Genomic DNA, 20,000 nt, shown 5'->3' on the forward strand with positions numbered 1-20,000 from the left:
TAAGGCCATGCCACATTTTTCTAGTGGGCAAAAATATTAGCCCTCCCCTGCAAATAAGCCCCCTGAACAACCCCCCACATCCAGCCAGGCAGATTGCCACTCACCAACCTAACAATATCCCGAAGGTGCCAAGCCGCGGGAACCGGGGGGAGGCAAAGGTGATTGCGTTGCTTGGTGCCTTCAGGATACCGCTAAGTTGGTGAGCAATGCTGTGCCCAGCTGAAGAGGGGAGTTGCCGGGCGGCTGCTCTCTTGCAAGTGGGCTCCCAAAGAACCGGGCACAGCCTCAGGAGCGAATGGCTGTGTTGTGCTGTTGTAGAATCAGAATGTTCAAGTTTGATAAATTTAAAATTTCCAAATAGCGAGGTAGCCCTTTAGGTATCGCTCCAAGGGCTCCAAGTACAATCGGGACAACACACGATTTCTTTTTCTATAGTCGCTCAACTTCAATTTGCAGGTCCTGGTTCTTTGTGATTTTTTCTTGCTGCTTATCTTCAATTCATGCATCTCCAGGTATTGCAATGTCAATGAACCATACTTTTTTCTTTTCAACGATTGTTATGTCAGGTGTGTTGTGGGCCAAGTGCCTGTCAGTCTGAATTCTGAAGTCCCACAAGATCTTGACTTTCTCATTCTCTAAAACCTTCTCAACTTGATGTTCCCAGTGGTTTTTGCTGTATTCAAATCCAAACTTTTGGCACAATTTCCAGTGAACGATCTTAGCAACGCGGTCATGGTGTTGTAGATAGTCAGTTTGTGAAATTTTGCTGCACCCACTGATCAAGCGGTCGACTGTCTCGTCTTTCTCATTACAGAGGTGACATTTGCTGTTGGTGGTAACATGTTGAATTTTTGCCTTCATGCAGTTTGTGGCTAAGGCTTGTTCTTGAGCTGCCAAAATAAAGCCTTCTGTTTCTTTTTCCAGTGCTCCTGATCTTAACCAATTCCAAGTTAGCTTTTGGTCAGCTTTACCTTCAATACTTTTCAAGTATTGGCTATGCATAGCTTTGTTTTTCCAATTTTCAGCTCGCTTCTCAATTACTTCTTTCTTATATTCATCTTTTGACTTAGTTGTCTTTAAAAGGCCTCCTTTATTTACTTCCTTAATCATTGGTCGGTCAACATCACTTTTAGGGTGCAAAGCATGATTCATTGTCATAAGCTTTCTTGTTTTTCTGTCCAAATTGTCCAACTCCATCTGGGTCCAGTCAATTATACCTGCAGAGTATCGAATCACAGGTATAGCCCAGGTATTTATGGCTTTTATGATGTTTCCTCCACTCAATTTGGACTTTAATATCTTGCAAATTCATCGAATGTACTTGGCTAAAGTTAAATATACTTGACTTTATTATGCATTAAGTCAGAGGCCTCTAAAATCCCCAAGTATTTGTAGCCAACTTCTGGTTTTACTGCCTTTATCATTTCTTCATTCTCAAGTTCTTTTCCATCATCTTCTATGACCTTGCCTGCTTTGGTTGCCATTGTTGAACATTTGTCAATTCCAAACTGCATACCAATGTCTTGGCTAAATTCTTTTGTGCTTTCAATTAATATATTCAGATTATTATTATTCGCAACAACAGAATTGTATCACAGCAGCCAGTTATTTCACCAGATTTGGCATTGATTACTAGTTGGGCCCCACCCAGGGGCCTAGGACGTTGTAACGTATTTTCGTAATATCCATGTGGATCCAAGCAATGCGGCTTTTTGCATTTGACTGATGGTGATTTTGTCAATTTTTAACTGTTTTAAATGTAATTCCAGTGCTTTTGGAATAGCACCCAGTGTGGCGATTACCACTGGAATTACCACTCCTGGTTTGTGCCATAATCGTTGAATTTCGACTTTTAAGTCCTGGTATTTCGCGATTTTTTCATGTTCCTTCTCATCAACCCTGCTATCACCTGGTATTGCGATGTCTATGATTGTAACCTTATTTTTTCCAACCAGTGTAATGTCAGGTGTATTATGATTATGGTTATTATTGTTGTTGTTGTTATTGTTATTATTATTATTTTAAAAGGAAGCATCTTTGATTCCCAGGAACTGAAGCTCGATGTTGTGGCCTGTCGGCCGCTAGCCCTTCCAACAGCCAAATCAGAGGAGGAGGAGGAGGAGGCGTGGGAGTCAGGGTCAGCATCAAGGCAACATGAGAGCTCCGAGGGGGAAGAGGGAATGGAGCTGTCAGAGAGAGAGACTGAGGCAGAGCCTGGGCATCCATCAGCCCTCAGACGGAGAGTCAACAGCCCCCAGGTCTGGAGGTGGCTGATGAGGAAGAGGGGGAACAGCTGGGTCCAGTGCCTGACAGGCAGATGTGCAAAAGGCAGAGGAGAGGAGAGTAGTGGAAATCAATGGGCTGATCCTTGGGATGGAAGAACCACTGCTGCTAGTGAAGGCCCACCCAAGATCTGGGGATAAAAGACAGGTGGCGGAAATGAATAGGTGTGACAGGCAACTATTTATCTCCGTGCCAGACAGACTTGTTAGCCTGGTGTGTGTGTGTGAGAGAGAGACTTTTTTCTGGGACTGCTGGCACTCCTAATAAAGGAATAATTGATTTAACTATAGAGGGTTTGTTATGTTTGGGAAGCTGCGCCAGAATACTCAAGTAGAATTCTACACCCAGTAGAGAAATAAAATCTCTGCATTCTGCTCTCACCTGCAGTCATCGAAGGTTGACCCGGGTGAGGACAGGGCGAGACGTTTGCGGAGCTCATCCCTCTCCCGGGTCACTTGGCGAAGCTGAAACAAAATGGTTTCCACTTTTTCGCTCATCTGCCTCACATCCACCGATGGAGGTGGGGGTGACGATGTTTTGCCCGTTGTGCCTGGGATCAAACAGAAACAGAGTTGTGGTGGTTAGAAGAAGCATCTTGAAGATATGGGGAGTCCTTGACTTACAAACATTTGTTTAGTCACCATTACAACAGCAGTAAAAAGGACTTAGGACCATTTTCCCCACTTACCTGATGGGGTGAGCGGGGTGAGCTCCCATTGCTTGCTCCATCTCCTGCCAACTTAGCAGTTCGAAACCATGCAAATGTGAGTAGATAAACAGGTACCACTTCAGTGGGAAGGTAACAGGGACGTGATGCTGGCCACATGACCATAGAAATGTCTTCGGAGAGAGCTGGCTCAGTGGCCAGCAATAGTCAGCAACGACTAGCGGAGTAAAATCCATAGGACTCCCTTATTATCACAATTCCCTGGAATGCAACTTGCAACTATCACAAGTTGCAACTATCATGAGCCAAGGTGGCACAGTGGTTAGAGTGCAGTACTGCAGGCTACTTCCGCTGACTGCCGACTGCCTGCAATTTGGCAGTTCAAATCTCACCAGGCTCAAGGTTGACTCAGCCTTCTATCCTCCCAAGGTCGGTAAAATGAGGACCCAGATTGTTGGGGGCAAAAGGCTGACTCCGTAAACCGCTTAGAGAGGGCTGTAAAAGAACTATAAAGCGGTATATAAGTCTAAGTGCTGTTGCTATCATCAGCTGGAGTTTTTCTATCTTCACAGAAACACACAGCTGTCATCATTTTACCTTTTCTGATATATGCCTCCATTCAACCAATCCTCATAACTCCCCTTCAAAAACCTGTTGCTAAAATCTAAAATAGTTGATCATCTGTCTAGCCTGAACACCACCCAATGTTAACTTCCTGGTAAGTTACAGAAAATGTCAAAAGGCTAACAACATTTTTGCAGTAAATGATGCAGAACAAATTCAGCCCAGCAAGCCTGGAGGATGGTAATCTGGTAGTGGGAGCAGATCCCAGATATTTTACACAGTCTTTAAAGAAATGCTTTTACTTATTTATTCTGCTGATCTGATCCTGCTTATGTCTCCGATTATGACTAATCAGAATCAGACTGCATTTACACTTTACTTTCCTGGACAACAGTGATGTATTTTTTTCCCCAGGGAAGTGCCAAACAACACTTTTTTCTTTAAGAAAAAAAGAGAGAGAGCAAAAATGCTCCTGACAATTCCATAATTTTTTTACAGTGTAGTCTGTAAAGAGAAATGCTTCACTTTTGAGGAAGGAAGGAAGATGGATGGATGGATGGGGGAAGGAAAGAAGGAAGGAAGATGGAGGGAGGGAAGTTGGGAAGAAGGGAGGGAAGAAAGGGAGGAGGAAGGGAGGAGAAGGAAGATAGACGGATGAATAGAGGGAGAGTGGGAAGAAGGGAAGGAAGGAGGAAGGGAAGAAGAAAGGAAGACAGAGAGAGGGAAGAAGCAAAGGAAGGGGGAAGGGAAGGAAGGAAGACCGAAGGAGGGATGGTGGAAAGAAGGGAGGGAAGAAGGGAAGGAAGAAAAGAAGAAAGGAAGATGGGAGGGAGGTTGGGTGGGAAGAAGAGAGGGAAGAAGGGAAGGAAGGTGGAAGGGAAGAGAAAGGAAGATGGAGAGAGGGAAGAAGCAAAGGAAGGGGGAAGGGAAGGAAGGAAGACTGAAGGAGGGAGGGTGGAAAGAAGGGAGGGAAGAAGGGAAGGAAAGAAGGATGGAAGATGGAGGGAGGTATAGTGGGAAGAAGAGAGGGAAGAAAGGAAGGAGGAAGGGAAGAGAATTGAAGGAAGGAAGACGGATGGAGGGTGGGAAGAAGAGAGGGAAGAAAGGGAGGGAAGAGAAGGGGAGTGAATATGGAAGGAAGGAAGGAAGGAAAGAAAGAAGGAAAGAAAGAGGAGTGTTTGATTGGGAAAAGGAGAGAAGGATCTTTGACGAGGGACTGAGAGTTAAACCTCCACCGAGTTCACTTTTAAATAAACAGAAGCTTTCTATTTTTTTAAAAGGCACTGTTCGTCTTATTGGGATGAAAATACCAGCAGAAATGTGATTTAAACCATCTGGGCTGGCAGCGCAAAATAATGCCAGACACTCTTCATCAGCTTAGGCTGAACCAATGTTTTTTATTTACTGAAAGCTGATTTCACTCAGTGAAACATGTTATCTCTTACAGACACAACACAAGCCTGACCTGCAACAAAGAAACAGCCTTGCAAGGCTTCTGCAACTTTTCGTTTATTGCAGGAAAGCTAAAAAACAGCATTCAGGGACTGCTTCATATGGAACACAATTTTTATTTATCTTGCAAACAGGGTGCAAATGCTTGCTGTGGTCTCATTCGCCACACGTGAAGAGAAAGTCCCCCCCCCTCTCTGTCTCTCTGTGTGTAGCGTCTACATTAGTCTCTGTTTTGATCACGGGACTGATTTAGCATCAGGCCGCAAGATTTCAGTTGCATAAGAATCGCTCCCACAGGAGTATTGGACTGATAGATCCGTTTCTGGACTTCGCTCCAGAAGCGTAAACTTTTCCAAACATCCCTAGAATTAAAACCAGATTCCGAAAATAAAACCCAAGTGGGCACCTACTTAAATCGTGGAAGGCTAAGCTTTATGCGCTACTTTAGAGCGCTTGCGTAGCGTAAAGCTTGCTGGGAACTCTATAATTAATGAGGTATTAAATGTATTAAACGAAACCCAAGCACTCTTGTTAGCAGGAAATGTGTGGTCAAAGCCAGCTGCTTTTGGACTCAGGGTTTCTGAAACTGGAATTACTGGCTTAAGAATCGCCAGACAAAATGGAAGATTCAAGGTTACCATCAGGATTTTGGTCCAGATGAACATCAAGAAACAAACCCTAAAATTAGTGTTGCATTTTAAACAGACTAAAAAGATCTGCCCATTATAAAGACAGATAGGATCCAAATTCTAAAAGAAGAAGAATTAGAATAGCTATTTAAAAACCATTATAGATGAATGACTGATCTATGAACAGTTTGCAACAATGAAGAAATAGAATAGTAAAAAAAAAGTTATAGGTGAACAATGGATCTAGGAGTAGTTTGCAGCAATGAAAAAGGACAGAGAGGTTTGAAAAAACAGGGTCCAGACAGAGGTATATTCCGACAGGTAAAGGTTCCCCTCGCACACTTGTGCAAGTTGTTCCTGACTCTAGGGGGCGGGGCTCATCTCCATTTCAAAGCCGAAGAGCCAGCGCTGTCCGAAGATGTCTCTGTGGTCATGTGGCTGGCATGACTAAATGTCAAAGGCGCACGGAATTCTGTTACCTTTCCACCTATTTTTCTACATGCATTTTTTTAAAAATAATTTTTATTCAACATTTTTAAAACATTAAAATCACAAGTACACTTTTACAGCTTTCCGTTATCGGTATATATTTCTTTTTTCCAATTTCCAATTTTCCATTCTAAGGCCTATTGTTTTATACATATACCTCCTTATTTCATAGTTACTCATTTTTATAATATATACATCATTTACATTTTGTTACTTTCTAAATATATACCCTTTTCTTTTGTTACACTTTCTATGTATTCATTTTTACGTGCTTTCAAACTGCTAGGTTGACAGAAGCTGAGACAAGTAACAGGAGCTCACTCTGTTACGCGGCGCTAGGGATTTGAACCACCAAATTGCCAACCTTTCTGATCAACAAGCCACTGAGCCACCGCGTCCCATAATACGCACACACAACACACACACAAAAACCTTAGCAGCCAAAATTCTGGGCTCATAAATTAGAGGACTACTTGTAGGAAATTCAACCGTTTTAGAAGCATCCAGAGACATCTTTTCTCAAACACAGAACTGTCTGGAACTTTCAACCAGTGACCACAATTCTTAAGCATAGATTTTTGTGTAAGAAAATACATATATTCAAGACTGACCATCAATTCAAATTAAATAGCCAAACCACAACTCGTGTAGCTCTTTACTTACCAGTACTGCTGAGAGAACTACTGCTTTCAGAGTCCGAAGGCATTATAGAAAGAACGCTATACGTTGATCCTGGGGAGAGGGGAAAAAAGGGAGATTTAAGGGCAATTAAATATAGTTTGGGGCGCTTCTCTTTGATCTGATCCCTGAGTCTCGGTGGCGCAGTGGTCAGAGTGCAGTATTGCAGGCTACTTCGGATGACTGCTGGTTGCTTGCTGTTTGGCAAATCAAATCCCACCAGGCTCAAGGTTGACTCAGCCTTCCAAGGTGGGTAAAATGAGGACCCAGATTGTTGGGGGCAATAGGCTGACTCTGTAAACTGCTTAGAGAAGGGTGTAAAAGCACTGTGAAGCTGTATATAAGTCTTATGTGCTGTTGCTATTGCTATTGACTCAGCCTTCCAGCCTTCTGAGGTCGGTAAAATGGGGACCCAGATTGTTGGGGGGGCAACAGACTGACTCTGTAAACCACTTAGAGAAGGGTGTAAGAGGATTGTAAAGCTGTTTATAAGTCTAAATGCTGTTGCTACTGACTCAGCCTTCCATCCTTTCGAGGTCAGTAAAATGAGGAGCCAGATTGTTGGGGGATATTTAGTAAACCACTTACAGAGGGGTGTAAAAGGACTGTAAAGCTGTATATAAGTCTCAAGTGCTGTTGCAATTGCTATTGACCCACCCTTTCAAGGTCGGTAAAATGAAGATCCAGATTGTTGGGGGCAATGGGCTGACTCTGTAAACTGCTTAGAGAAGGATGTAAAAGCACTGTGAAGTGGTATATAAGTCTTAAGTGCTATTGATATTATATGCTAGAAAGTTTATATGGTATATTACAGTGGTTCCCAAGCTCTTCTGGCTGGAGAATTCTGGGAGTTGAACTCCACAAGTCTTAAAGTTGCCAAGTTTGGGAACCACTGGTATATTATATGAATTATATGGTATATAATTCATAGAAATAGAATGATGCATCAGTACCATTACCTTGCCTTCTGTCCCCCTGAGTTACTTTCATTTGGTTTGGTTTGGTTTATTGGATTTATACGCCACCCTTCTCCCAAGGACTCAGGGCGGCGTACAACATTTAAAAAACACATATTACAAAAGTTAAAAAAAATTAAATAGAATATCCCAAACAAACCCAATTAGGATTAACAATAACATTTTTTTAAAAAAATTCAATTAAAATTAACAATGATCAATAATGTATTTTGTTTTGTTCAGGCCAGGCTGGCTTGCGGGAAAAGCCAACTTTTTAGGGCGCGTCGGAAGGACCGGAGGTCAGGGATTATACGAAGCTCCGGGGGCAGCTCATTCCAGAGGGAAGGCGCTCCCACAGAGAAGGCTCTCCCCCTGGGGATCGCTAGCCGACACTGTCTGGCCGACGGCACCCTGAGGAGGCCAACTCTGTGGGATCGTACTGGATGGTGGGAGGCTACCGGTGGCAGTAGGTGGTCTCGCAGGTATCCTGGGCCTAAGCTATGGAGCGCTTTAAAGGTCATAATTAGTACCTTGAATCGCACCCGGAAGACAATCGGCAACCAGTGCAGGCTGCCTAAAAGGGGTGCAACATGGGAGCACCTAGGTGCCCCCATGATAATCCGCACAGCCGCATTCTGGACCAGTTGAAGCCTCCGGGTGCTCTTCAAGGGGCAGCCCCATGTAGGGAGCATTACAGTAGTCCAGGCGAGAAAGGACGAGGGCATGAGTAACTGTGCACAGAGTATCCCGATCTAGGAAGGGGCACAACTGATGTACCAGGCGAATCTGGTAAAAGGCCCCCCTGGTCACGGCCGTCAGGTGTTCTTCTAAACTAAGCCGCGTATCCAGGAGGCTGCCCAGATTGCGGGCCCTCTCTGAGGGGGCTAAAATTTCTCCCCCTATCATCAACGATGGAACAAGATGCACAAATCGGGATGACGGAAACCCCAGCCACTCAGTCTTGGAGGGATTGAGCTTGAGCCTGTTCCTCCCCATCCAGATCCACACAGCCTCCAGGCATCGGGACATCACGTCGAGGGCATCGTTTGGGTGGTTTGGGGTAGAGATGAAAAGTTGTGTATCATCAGCATATTGATGATACCATACCCCAAAACCACGGATGATCTCACCCAGTGGTTTCATATATATGTTGAACAGGAGGGGTGAGAGAACCGACCCCTGGGCCACCCCACAAGTGACGCGCCTCAGGGTCGATCCCCGAGTTCCTGATGCTATCATCATTATCATCATCATCATCCTAGCCCTTGTCTATCCACTGCAGGATGAAGGGCTCTTCTGCATGTTTCTAACCAACCACTTGTATCATCTCAATGTTTTCCTTAGCCATTTACCTTATAATTTGCAATGCAAACAACTTGCTTCTTGTTCAAGTAGGGAAGCTTATCAAGAGCAAGAATCAGTTTCACACTTGCCTTGATTTAGGACCACAATTGAGCCCAAAATGCCTGTTGCTGAGCCAAACAGTTGTTAAGTGAGTTTTGGCCCATTTTATGACCTTTTTTTCCTTAGAGTTGTTAAGTGAATTGCCACCATTAAGTTAGTAGCGCAGCTGTTCAGCGCATCTGCTTTCCCTGTTGACTTTGCTTGTCAGAAGGTCTCAAAAGAGAACCAGGTGACCTAGGAAGGCTGCAACCGTCATAAATATGTGTCAGTTGCCAAGCACCTGAATGTTGATCATATGACCATGAGGGGGGGGGTGCTGCAACCATCATAAGGGTGAAAAATGGTTCTAAGCTGCTTTTTTCGGCCTCATTGTAACTTCAAACAGTCACTAAATGAACTGTTTGTTGTAAGTCGAGGCCCAGCTGTCCTGTCTGCTTTGTGTATGGACTGAAAAGGAATTCATTCTTGGCAAAGCTTGAGGGCAACAGAAGAAAGGAAAGATAAGGTGGATGGAAGCAGATAAAAGGACAAGAAGACTGTCCTTAGAAATCCCTTGGAAAGGTGCGGGCAAGGTGGTGAGTTTGTGACCAAAGAACCACCAATGGTCAAGCCCAACTTGATGACACCCGAGAAAATGGGTATATTGTTTGTTTGTTTTATTATTTAGTTGTCTATGAAATTTATATAGTTTAGCTGAGTTTCATTTGGAAGAAAACTGAACCAACCACAGATTTGTTTGCCACCCCTTTCTTCAAAACCTAGAATTATAACCTCATCTGCCTGGAATCCACACTGTATATCGGACATTAATACGATCGAGCGGGTCCAGAGGTATTTCATGAGAAGAGTCCTCCACTCCTCTGCTCGCAATAGAATCCCTTACGCTACCAGGCTTGAAATTTTGGGCTTGGACAATCCGGAACTATTGCGCCTGCGGTCGGTCCTAAGCACAGTACACAAAATTGTCTGCTACAACGTCCTGCCTGTCAACGACTACTTCAGCTTCAACCGCAGTAACCCATGGGCAAACAACCGATACAAACTCAAGGTAAACTGCTCTAATCTCAATTGCAGAAAATACGACTTCAGCAACAGAGTGGTCAATGCCTGGAATGCTCTATTCGATTCCGTTGTTACATCCTCAAACCCTCATAGCTTCAGCCTCAAACTGTCTTCCGTGGACCTCACCCCATTCCTAAAAGGTCCGTAAGGTGGGGTGCACAAGCACACCAGCGTGCCTACCGTCACTGTCCTACTGCTCCCATTTATTTGTACTTATTTCTTTCAGTCGTGTCCATGTTCATACTTATACCAGCTATCTTGTACACGTTTGACAAACTAATAAAATAAATAAGTAAGTAAATAAGTAAATAAATAAGTAAGTAAGTAAATAAATAAGTAAATAAATAAGTGAATAAATAAATGAATAAATAAATGAATGAATGAATGAATAAATAAATGAATAAATAAATGAATAAATAAATGAATAAATGAATGAATAAATGAATGAATAAATGAATGAATAAATGAATGAATAAATAAATGAATAAAAAATAGGTATGATAGCAATCTCCAAGTCTCTAATAGTATCTCTGGCCAACTTTTATGTATTTTCATATCTCTTATCCACTGATGGATTAACAATCTAGCTCAGGGGTGCCCAACTCAAGGCCCAGGGGCTGCATCCAGACTGCGGGGTGCTTAGATCTGGCCCACAGGGCCACCCTGGAAACAGCAAATGACCAACCTGTGGTGCCTCTGCCAGCAAAAATAGAGCTTGCGGCCCTCCCAAACTCCATTTTTGCTGGCAGAAAGTTGCAGGAGGCTGGGCAGCCTGTTTTCGATGGCAGAGCATTCAGGCCACCACAGGTACCCCTGACACGAGTGATGTCGAGCTGGCCATGCCCACCCTAGCCACGCCCACCCTGGTCCCTCCGAGGTCAAACACAACCCTGATGCGTCCCTCAATGAAATCAAGTTTGTCACCCCGGGTCTAGCTCTACTCTGTGGGCTTCTCTCTGAATGGATGAAGACAGTTTCGACTGATGTCTTCACAAAAAAGTATTAAGGAACGAGGGTCTCCTTTTTCTCATTAACTATGTCTACTTACAGCCACAGAGCAACTTAGGAAACGAGCAGCTGGTGGCAGACAAAGGCGGGAAAATAACATATGGAGATTAACAAGCGACAGAGAAATTAAGACTGGGAAATTTAGGGAAGACATTAACATATTCAACCAAAAGTGATTAAGCAAAAGACTGCTGTTTCTTTCATGAACCTCAAACAGACGCCTAGTTTTTAAAAAGTCAAAAAGCACTGGTTGTTGGAATTATTTGAATAAAAATTGGTTCAGAACATGTCTATTTGAATGTCAATATATGATTAATTTCTTTGGCTATGATGAAACATGTGAAAACCACTGTTACAACAGCTAAGAATTGCATTTTGCAGCAGTGAAAGATGGAATGGAATCAAAGGAGAGGGAAGAAGAGAAGAGAAGAGAAGAGAAAAGAGAAGAGAAGAGAAGAGACCTCGGAGGTCTTCTAGTCTAATCCCCTGCTCTGGTAGAAAACCCCATACCATTCCTGTCCAATCTATTCTTAGAAACCTCCAGTGTTGGAGCACCTACAATTTCTCCAGGAAAGTTGTTCCACTGATGAATTGTTCTGTCATGACATTTCTCCTAAGTTCTAGGTTTTTAGTTCTCCTTAGGTTCACAACTTTGGGACTTCAGGAAATGAGCATAACTGAATTCTAAACACCCATAAAAATGGCTTATGTCAGAAATCAAATCAAATCTATTTTAACCTTGAAGAATAATGAGCAGGAGGACATTTTCCCTCCTCACCAACAAGTTACTCAAATTTGCAAGACTTCCTCCCTGCCAGCTCCAGTCAGATTGAACATGCTTCCCAGGTAAATAGTCTACTGACAGGTCTGACCACAACTTCTTGGTAAACAACACTCGACGCTCCTGAGTACAATATTATGGCATTCTCCATTAAGAATTTCCATTCAGTCTTGTGTGTTTCACAAGACCTGAGAGGCATTGGATCCAGACCAGCAGCCTAAATAATACCTTTTTCCTAATCTTTATTGAAGGAATCGCCTTTCATTTAAATCAAATTCTATGACCTTATTGGAATGGACTAAAGATTAAGATTGTTTGAAAGAAAAGAAAGAAATATAAAGTTGACTAAGTTGATCAAGGTTAAAATAGGTACGTTGTTATTTGTGGCAACCCTTTTGCCAACACTGGGACTGGAATGATGATGCTTTATAGATTTGTTTGTAGAGAAAGGGCATGAAATGAGAGACCATTAGCTGTAAATTAAGAGGTGGTTACTTAAATTATTTATATTTCTTGTGATAAAAGTTAGAAATCTTTCCTTTCCTTTCTTTTCCCTCCACTTTCTCCTTCCGTTCCCTCCCCTTTCTCCTTCCCTTTGCTTCCCTTTTTAAAATCTATGTTACTTTGTCTTTTTGCAATCATAGTCCTTTATACATTAAAAAAAACAACTATAAGCCAGCAGCCAATGTACTATTAGGCCAGCTTCACATTTATAACTTTATTTGCAGCAGCATTAATAGCCTCACAAAATTACATTTAACTGTGACCAATTCCTTGTGAAGACTTAAATATTATTCAGTAAATCTACAGACAATTACGGTTACCTTGGAAGCTGACACCGGGCGCAATGTTTTGACTTCTGAAAAATATTTTTCAACCAGTTTTTTGCAATCCTAAGGAAAACTGATACAGCCTCTGAATTTCCGAGTGGAGAAGGAAATCCAAGGATTGAAGGAAGTGCTATCTTGGGTGGATGGTTTCTTGCTTTCATCTTTGCTTTTTATCGTTGATAGTTATGAAAAATAACTATTTACAAATTATTAATGAGCAAGCAAGTCAAATCGCATTTTTGTAAAATTTTCTTGATTTATACGCATCACCAAGCTGCTAAAATGAGACAACAGAGAACAGGTCACTCCCACTCTTCTGATGACAAATCTACTGAAGGATCTAAAATTTGACACCAAATTTGCCTATGGAGATTCTCAAGTCATCCAGGTCATGGTTGTCCCAAAGATGCTTTTTCAAAAGGCAACTGGACTCTCTTTGTTTTTCCTTGAAGACATTTTGCTTCTCATCCAAGAAGCTTCTTCAGCTCTGACAGGATAGCGGGGAATGGAAGGATTTATATTCCTTGCAGACAGCTGGTCATTTGCATTCTTTTAGAGGGTTGCTGAAGCACTTGGAGCTTTATCTGTGTCCCTCAGGGTCACCTGAGTGGTGCAAACTGTTCCTATAGTCTGCATTTTTTTCCTCTGGAAATCCATTTCTTCCTACTCCCACACCATTCAAAGGGTGTTCATCCCGAACTGTATAGCTAAAAGTCTGTAGAGATTCTCAATCATCCAGGTCATAGTTGTCCCGAAGGTGCTTTTTCAGGAGGTGACTGGACTTCCTTTGTTTTTCCTTGAAGACTTCTTGCTTCTCATCCAATAAGCTTCTTCAGTTCTTAAAGAACCGAAGACGCTTCTTGGACGAGAAGTGAAAAGCTTTTAAGGGGGGTGGGGGAACCACCAAGAAAGTCCAGCTGCCTTTTGAAAAAGCATCTTTGGGAGGCTCAATAGATTATGTGTTGATTTGGATCACCTTTTGCTCACAATGCTTCACAATCCTTCACACTAGGCACGAATAAACGGGACAAATGCTACACAACAGTTTTGAACGCAGAGTTGACATTAGAAAGATCGCTATCAAAATCTGGGGAGGACTCTGCAGAACACCATGTTCCTGACTTGAAAGTGGCAACCCTTGAGAAGTAAAAACAATAACAGACATTACGTTCCCTGCCAAACAGCTGATCGGGAGTTCACAAGAACATTTAACAACATTTTCTCACGCATTAATTAAGAACCAAACTTCCTTAAGAAACTACATACCATAAGATTCTAACATAATCGAAAATAGTTTTTCTCACCACACTGTAAAAAAGATGCGGAGACTCTAGAAAGAGTGCAGAGAAGAGAAACCAAGATGATTAGGGGACTGGAGGCTAAAACATATAAAGAATGGTTGCTGGAACTGGGTATGTCCAGTTCAATGAAAAGAAGGACTAGGGGAGACATGATAGCATAGTGTTCCAATATTTCAGGGGCTGCCACAAAGAAGAGGGAGTCAAGCTATTCTCCAAAGCACCTGAAGGTAGAACAAGAAGCAATGGGTGGAAACTGAACAAGGAGAGAAGCAACCTAGAAATAAGGAGAAATTTTCTGACAGTGAGAACAATGGAACAGAAGTTGCCTTTGGAAGTTGTAGGGACTTCATCTCTTGAGATTTTCAAGAAGAGAATGGGCTGCCATTTGTCAGAAATGGTGTGGAATCTGCTTGGTGGGGGGTTGGACTAGATGACCTACAAGGTCCCTTCCAACTGTGTCAATCTGTATTTTCCTCTCAGTCACAATAAGACCCAATATCTATTTCAAGTTAGATCACTTGAGTCTCTCTCTTCTCCTGGCTACCTTCTTCTTTAATCTTCTCTCCTTCCATATCCAACAATAGCACTGCTTACCTATGTACATCTCTGTGTATGTGTATCTAAAGAGACAAAATATAAATGGTGTGTGTGTGTTTTGTGTATGCACATGTATATACGCTGTATCTCCTTTCACAGGCTATGCAAGGGAAATGAGCAAAAGAGGAATTGCGTTTGGCTAATGAGTTTGGAACGAAACAGCTCAACTCAAAATGTTCTCTGTGAACTGGTTCGGGCTGGGTGTTATCAGCCTCTGGGGCTACAGACTCAACTTGAAAGCAAGCCTTTCTTTACTTGAAAACAACTCAGCGCTCCATCACTGGAAGTTTTCAATAAGAGGCTGGACAGCCATTTGCTTGGAATGGTATACGGTCTCCTGCTGGAGCAGGTTGGTGGACTAGAAGACCTCCAATGTCTCTCCATCTCTACTATTCTATGTTCTAAGTAGGTAGAGGAAGGAAATTGTGGGTGCTCCATTGCTGGAAGTTTTCAAGAAGAGTATGGACAGCTATTTGCCCAGAATGGTGTAGGGTCTCCTGCTTAAGTAAGGGGACAGAATAGAATAGAATTACAGAATAGAATAGAATAGAAAAGTTGAAAGGGATCTTGGAGGTCTTCTAGTCTGACCCCCATATCCAACATCTTCTAAAAAACTTCCAGTGTTGGAGCATTCACAACTTCTGGGGGGAATCTGTTCCACTCAGCTGACAGTTCTAACTGTCTGGAAATTTCTCCTGAAGATCTCTGAGGTCCCTTTCAACTCTATTATTCTATGTTTTAAGTAGGTAGGAAGGATGGAAAGGCGGGCAGAGGGAGAAAAATCAATGGGTGGAAACTAATCAAGGAGAGAAGCCACCTAGAACTAAGGAGAAATTTCTTAACCCTGCTTGAACAGGGGGTTGGAGTAGAAGACCTCCAAGGTCCTTTCCAACCATATTATTTTATGTTCTTAAAAATCTATGGAAATGAAAAGGATAGGATTATAACTCCTGCAACTAAATGTATTCCACAGAACTGATGCAACTTCTAAGACAATGTAATAACAATGCTATCATTTTTATTTTATTTTAAAAAATGGCTTTTCTGTGGGCCATTATAGAACCTCACAGGTCTGTTTAAACAACCCTTAATTTTTTCAATCCTTACTGCCCTAAGCACGGCTTTAGCAAAACTCAAAACAGCTGGCTTGTTTGTTCTAATTAAAAGACAAAACAAATTATGTTTCTCTCCATGGCAGAGAACAGTAATAAATAATTATTGTGGAATTAATTATGATAGGTTTGGGGGAACATGAAAAACCTATATATTTTTCTAAGTCTTTTTAGTGTCACAGTTCTCTAGGTTTTAACATGCATTTTAATGCCTTCTTTAAAATGTTAAACAACATTTATATATTCCCGTAGGAGGCCTACTGGCATGGATGGTACATTAATTTACATAGCCTACTAACCCACTAAATAATCTTGTTAACATCATCATCTTTCAAACTTCTGAAACATATTACTTTTAAGGCATGTAAACAGAAAACCTCACTTGTCAGCACTAGTTTTTTCACAGTGGACTCTAAATAAGAAAAACACTAAAAGAAAAAAAAGAATTCAGGGAAGTAAATATTCCATCAATAGAAGAGAATATTTGTAGTTCAGGGTTGAATTGTGGGGTCTCTGGTACTTCTTGATCTTGGTGGTTTTCTTGCAGACATTTCATTATCAAACTAGGTCACATCATCAGTGCTAGAGGGAGTAGGGTTTGTTCTTTATTTATATGCTGGTGGCTTGCCTTTCAGTGTTTGTGGAAGTGTTGTCACCTTAATCCCTTCTAGCACTGATGATATGACCTAGTTTGGTAATCAAATGACTCCTGCTTTAGCAAGCGGTTGGACTAGAAGACCTCCAAGGTCCCTTCCAGCTCTTGTCATTCTGTTATTCCATCCCATTAAATACTTCTTCCAAATCATTTTCCTAGCTTGCCCAGGGTATTATATTTTATTTTACTTTAAAAAAAAGAGAGAATAGGAGATGTCAGATTATATAAAAAGAATATTTTGTTGTTGTCTTAAGTTAGCTGTACTGAAAGGAAAAGTACGATGACTCTTTTTTTAAAATCACCAAATGTGCAAAGAACACCTAAAGCCAGTGGTGGGATTCTAAACTTTTTACTACCAGTTCCGCGGTATGGGTTGGTGGGCGTGGCGTGGTGGGTGTGGCAGGGGAAGGATACTGTAAAATCTCCATTCCCTCTCCACTCCAGGGGAAGGATACTATAAAATCCCCATTCCCTCCCCACTCCTGGGAAAAGGATATTGGAAAATCTCCATTCCCTCCCCGCTCCAGGGGAAGGATACTGCAAAATCGCCATTCCCTCCCCACTCCTGGGAAAAGGATACTGTAAAATCCCCCTCCCCTCCCCATTCCAGGGGAAGGATACTGTAAAATCCCCCTCCCCTCCCCACTCCAGGGGAAGGATACTGTAAAATCTCCATTCCCTCCCCCCTCTAGGGGAAGGATACTGTAAAATCCCCATTCCTTCCTTACTCCAGGGGAAGGATACTATAAAATCCCCATTCCCTCCTCACTCCAGGGGAAGGATACTGTAAAATCCCCACTCCCTCCTCACTTCAGGGGAAGGACACTGCAAAATCCACATTCCCTCCTCACTTCAGGGGAAGGATATTACAAAATCCCCATTCCTTCCTTACTCCAGGGGAAGGATACTATAAAATCCCCATTCCCTCCTCACTCCAGGGGAAGGATACTGTAAAATCCCCACTCCCTCCTCACTTCAGGGGAAGGATACTGCAAAATCCTCATTTCCTCCAGATCAGCTGGGATTCGGGAGGCAGAGAATAGATGGGGTTGGAGCCAGTCAGAGGTGGTATTTACCAGTTCTCCAAACTACTCAAAATTTCCACTAGCGGTTCTCCAGAACTGATCAGAACCTGCTGAATATCACCTCTGCCTAAAACCAATTGGCCCAGGGTAGAAACAGAACCGGAGAACAAATTTGAATTCAGGTATTGGAAAAGCTACTAATTTTTCCTCTTTCATTATCTTTCCTCTCCAGTTCCCAGTGCGCTTTTAACTTCAAATACACTGCTAGGGCATTTTATGTTGTGAGTCCCTTTGGCTAACCCTTCTCATTAGCTGCCTGTAACAATTAACACTTTCACTGACATTATCTTCAAATAAAATAATCATCAAAGGAAATATCTAAGCCGTCTCCTGGGGGTGGGGGAGAGTAGTAGGGAAGCAGGGAAGGATGCGATGGGAGAGCAAGGCAGGCGGGGGGGGGGGGGGAGAAGAGAATCTCATTTCCAAAGCTCTTCCAGTGCTATTTTTCTCCCTCTGGCTGGAAGGAGGAATTAAAAGGAGCGGAAGGGAAGCAGGGAGAGAACAAACTGCAAAATTTCTGCCCCCTCATTATGAGGTTGAAAAGGCTTTGTTGAATCAGTAGATTTGTCAGGGGTTGCCCCAAATAGTTTAATGAGCTAGCCCCAAAGTGCAGCAAACCCAAAGAGAGGAAGGACTCCAACGAAGAAAGACTTGGCCTTTAGCAGACCAAGGAAGTAAGGGTGAGTCCTTCACACGTCTGAGAAGAGTCACCCAGGTCACAGTTGTCTCAATGGTGCTTTTCAAAAGGCAACTAGGCTGTTTTTTCCTTGAGGCTGAAGACTACTATTGGAAGAAATGTCCTTCTGGGTTCAGTTCCAAGTGGGGAAAAAGACACTGGAAACACGGAAGCTGCTTGGGAAGATGGTTTTAATGGTGGACAGGATCACATGGCTTGAGGCAAAAAGGGGATCACATGCTTTGAAGAAAGAAGCAAAGGGGCTTGCTGAGAGTTCCTGGGTTTTTTATACTCCCTGTTCGGCCCCACCTCTCTGTTTCCTATTCCTGTGTACGAAATGTATTCTGATTGGTTGTTAGACTCCCAGGGGTGGTGTGTGTGTGTGTGTCTTAGCTAACTTTGTCTTTTGAGTCCCAAGCTTGGTTGAGTTCCCAGGTGCCATGTGGTGAGTTTCTGTGGAAGGTTAATTCTACCTTTGTTATGTTGAGTAGGCTATCTCAGGCTTTTTAATGGCCCAATGACAAAGGTGGGGGCTATTAAGAGTGAGTCTGTTTCTTGCATAAAAACATGTTTCTCCATTTCTTATCCAGGGAAATATAATATTCTGCCTTTTTAATATTTCCCAGGATATTTCATTTTTCTAGGAAAGGGGTGGGTTTTAACTTCCTACACTACATTAAGGAAGAAGCTTGTCCACCCCAAGGATAAAACACTCAGATACAAACTGACAATGTGATTATCTATCTATCTATCTATCTATCTATCTATCTATCTATCTATCTATCTATCTATCATCTATCTATCTATCTATCTATCTATCTATCTATCTATCATCTCTCTCTCTCTCTCTCTCTCTCTCCATTCATCCATCCAGATGGCTCCGTGTACCACTTGTGGCACGTATGACATAGGTTCGCCATCACGGGTCTATAGTCATGCAGGTCGCATGACCATGGAAGTGTCTTTGGACAATGCTAGCTTCCTTGGCTGAGAAACAGAGATGAGCATCATGCCCTAGAGTCAGAAATGACTGGACAGGGAAACCCTCTACCTTTACCTATCCTCACAGAAAATGAAAAAAAGCAAGGTTCTACATTTAGGCAAGAAAAACAAAATGCAGGTGGTGCCTTGCTCAATAGCAATAACTTTGAGAGGGATCTTGGGAGTCCTAGTGGACAATCACTTAAATATGAGCCTGCCGTGTGCAGCAGCTGACAAAAAAGCCAACACAGTTCTAGGCTGCATAAACAGAGGGATAGAGTTCAGATCACGTGAAGTGTTAATGCTACTTTATACAATATAATGCCATGATAAGACCACACTTGGAAAACTGCCTCCAGTTTTGGTCGCCACGATGTAAAAAAGAAGTGGAGATTCTAGAAAGAGCGCAGAGAAGAACCACCAAGATGATTAGGGGACTCAAGGATAAAACATAAAGAACGGTTGCTGGAATTGGGTATCTGTAGTTCAGTGAAAAGCAGGACTAAGGATGACATGATAGCAGTGTTCCAATATCTCAGGGGCTGCCACAAAGAAGAGGGAGTCAAGCTACTCTCCAAAGCACCTGAAGGCAGAACAAGAAGTATTGGGTGGAAACTAATTAAGAAGAGAAGCAACTTAGAACTAAGGAGAAATTTCCTGACAACAATTGTTCAGTGGAACAACTTGCCTCCAGAAGTTGTAAATACTCCAACACTGGAAGTTTTTAAAAAGAGATTGAATAACCATTTGTCTGAAGTGGTGCAGGGTTTCCTGCCTGAGCAGGGATTGG

General features: G+C 42.5%; 1 protein-coding gene across 4 annotated transcripts in view; it reads right to left on the minus strand.

The window, feature by feature from the left end:
* DLG5 (discs large MAGUK scaffold protein 5) overlaps positions 1 to 20,000 on the minus strand; it is a 132,795-nt gene that overhangs the window by 83,453 nt on the left and 29,342 nt on the right. For 2 of the 4 annotated variants that reach the window (XM_032231788.1, XM_032231787.1), the window contains exons 2-3: positions 6,748 to 6,816; positions 2,665 to 2,833 (exon numbers count right to left, since the gene is read on the minus strand). In XM_032231788.1, coding sequence (XP_032087679.1) covers positions 2,665 to 2,833; positions 6,748 to 6,816 — 238 coding nt within the window. The remainder of the gene's footprint in view (positions 1 to 2,664; positions 2,834 to 6,747; positions 6,817 to 20,000) is intronic. The other 2 variants (XM_032231790.1, XM_032231789.1) reach the window with 1 other exon arrangement.

Source organism: Thamnophis elegans, chromosome 15, assembly GCF_009769535.1.
Source record: "Thamnophis elegans isolate rThaEle1 chromosome 15, rThaEle1.pri, whole genome shotgun sequence".
Classification (NCBI taxonomy): Eukaryota; Metazoa; Chordata; class Lepidosauria; order Squamata; family Colubridae; genus Thamnophis; species Thamnophis elegans.